The 2,609-nt window shown below is 42.9% G+C and overlaps 1 protein-coding gene across 1 annotated transcript; it reads left to right on the top strand.

Annotated features, from left to right (window-relative positions):
• The first annotated feature begins 418 nt into the window (after window positions 1-418).
• Window positions 419-2,262, top strand: LOC110022733 (aspartic proteinase nepenthesin-1-like). Its single transcript, XM_020721807.1, is given in 3 exon segments — window positions 419-709; window positions 1,063-1,389; window positions 1,392-2,262. Coding segments are annotated over 3 exon segments (1,323 nt in total). The 5' UTR covers window positions 419-457; the 3' UTR covers window positions 2,136-2,262.
• Window positions 2,263-2,609: the final 347 nt, after the last annotated feature.

The raw sequence follows: 2,609 nt of genomic DNA, 5'->3' as shown, positions 1-2,609 counted from the left end.
CAAATATATATATATATATATATTCAGCAGATGATATGTTACTCTCCTTTGTAATTTTCGGTTGTCGATTCACATAAAATAGCCGCCGGCACACGCAACCTCTCACCAAACCTCCAACCCATATCCATCGTCCATCATCCCATCAACGGTTCTGATCGCACCATCTTCCGCCAAAAAAAACCAAGCTGAAACTAAAATTCCCTTCTTCACAACCCCTTCAACCACGACCATTTTCAATTCCTGAAGTCGCTCACCAATACCCATTGTTCTATCTGAGCCGTCAGATTCAAAAAAACAATATTAATTAATTAATTAATTAATTAATTAAAAGACAAATTATATGAGAATAATAATATATAAAATAGCTCCTATGCTTTTGTCCCAGAATAATAAATTCTCACAAACTTTATATATATATCCACATCTCTATAACTCATAGCCCCCATAAACTCTTTTCATGGAAACAACATGGAGGCTCAGGCTACTGCTCTTCATCTCTGTATTCATGCTCATCATATTTCAGATCAGGGCTGGTTCAACCCCCAAAACTGGGTTCCGCGTCGGGCTAACTCGAGTCGATGCCAACCGTAATTTCTCCAAAATCGAGCTCCTCCAACGGGCCGCACGGCGCAGTCATCATCGTCTCGCACGATTGACGGCGAGATTCGTGAAATCTGCCGCAGACACTCCTGCCACAGATCAATATTCAGTATGTCAAATATTTTATCATAATTTTTTAGTTAGAATTGAATGTTTTCTTATATATTAATTTTGTCTCTTATGTTCGGATGTTTTAACTGGAATTTATGTTATATAGCTTAAAACTATGAAAATAAAATGTTTTCTTAGACATTAAGTTTATATATGAAAGGTATGTAAAAAATAAAAGTTTGGATGTTAGATATGTAAATAAAAAGAAATTTGGGGGCCTGTATGTAAATCTTTCCATTATCAATGCAGCTCCACCGTTGGATTAGGAAGTTATACTGACGCGATTCTCATCTTAACTTTTGAATTTAGAGAGCCCCTATCTTTTATTAACGGCTGGCTACTTCTTGGCAGGCCCCTGTCCACGCCGGCAATGGAGAATTCTTAATGGAGCTATCGATCGGCACTCCGCCGGCGCCCTTCTCCGCCATCGTTGACACCGGCAGTGATCTTATCTGGACTCAATGCCAACCCTGCATCGAATGCTTCGAGCAGCCCACTCCCTTATTCAACCCCAAAAAATCCTCTTCCTTCACCACCCTCCCCTGTTCCAGCCCCCTCTGCGCCGCCCTCCCCACCTCATCCTGCTCCCTCGTCTCCGGCCTCTGCAGTTACCTCTACACTTACGGCGATTCTTCATCCACTCAGGGCGTCCTCGCCGCTCCTTCCATCTCGGCTCGCCAGACCCCACAGCCGCGCCGGCCATCGGTTTCGGCTGCGGCGACGACAACCAGGGTGCAGGCTTCTCGCAAGGCGCCGGGCTCGTCGGACTTGGCCGGGGACCTCTCTCCCTCATCTCCCAACTCAACCTTAACCGCTTCTCCTACTGTCTCACTTCGTTGGATGAATCAAAGGAGAGTCCTTTACTCTTCGGGAAGCTCGCGGAGCTCAAACCGAGCTCGACGGCGAAGCTTTTGACGAATGCAGAGCAGCCGAGCTTTTACTATCTGTCACTGAAGGGAATATCGGTGGGGGGGAATGTGCTGCCGATCCCCAACGGGACTTTTGATTTGCAGAGTGACGGAAGTGGAGGGATTATTATTGATTCGGGGACTTCGATAACGTACTTGGAGGAGGCAGCTTATAAGCTGGTCAAAAAAGCGTTTTTAAAGGGGGTGGATTTACCGGCGGCGGACGGGAGTGACGTGGGATTGGATGTCTGTTTTTCAACCCCACCGGGGCAGGATGAGGTGGAGGTTCCGAAGCTCGTGCTGCATTTCGACGGCGACGGCGAAGGAGGGGATTTGGAGTTGCCGGCGGAGAATTACATGGTGTTGGACGGGCCGACGGGATTGCTGTGCTTGACGGTGATGGGATCGAGAGGAATGTCCATTTTCGGGAATTTTCAGCAGCAGAATTTGCACGTATTGTATGATCTAAAGAATGAGGTGGTGTCGTTTGAGCCGACCAGATGCGATAAGTTGTGATGAGCCGGGAAGGAAAGCCGGTCCGGTTTGGGCCGTCTGTTGGTTCCCAGTGCCCTGTTGGGATTGGATTTAGAGTACAATGTTAAAATTGTTTTTATTATTTATATAGAATCGTTTAATCCCAGAATTTATAAAAAGTGTAAAAAATAAACGTGTCTTTTTTTAAAATTAAACACAAATAGTTCTTCATAAAAACTATTTTAAGCTCAATTTAGAGAGTCTATGTACTATTTTAACACTTTTATAAATTTTGGGATTAAAATAATCATATGTAAATAGTCAGAGACTGTTTTGACATTTTACTCATTTGATTTATAAATATTTGATATTTACACATATCAACTTGTCATTGATAGTAATAATAAATATGATTTGAATTAAAATTGCTAATTTCCTTGAAATTTCTTCTGAATCTTGATCTTTAGTGATGTGGACTTGGGTGAAATTCAATAGATATATATATATATATATATA

This window comes from Phalaenopsis equestris, unplaced genomic scaffold (genome assembly GCF_001263595.1).
Source record: "Phalaenopsis equestris unplaced genomic scaffold, ASM126359v1 Scaffold000202, whole genome shotgun sequence".
In the NCBI taxonomy this organism is placed as follows: domain Eukaryota; kingdom Viridiplantae; phylum Streptophyta; class Magnoliopsida; order Asparagales; family Orchidaceae; genus Phalaenopsis; species Phalaenopsis equestris.
This window is presented reverse-complemented; position numbering and strand designations above follow the sequence as displayed.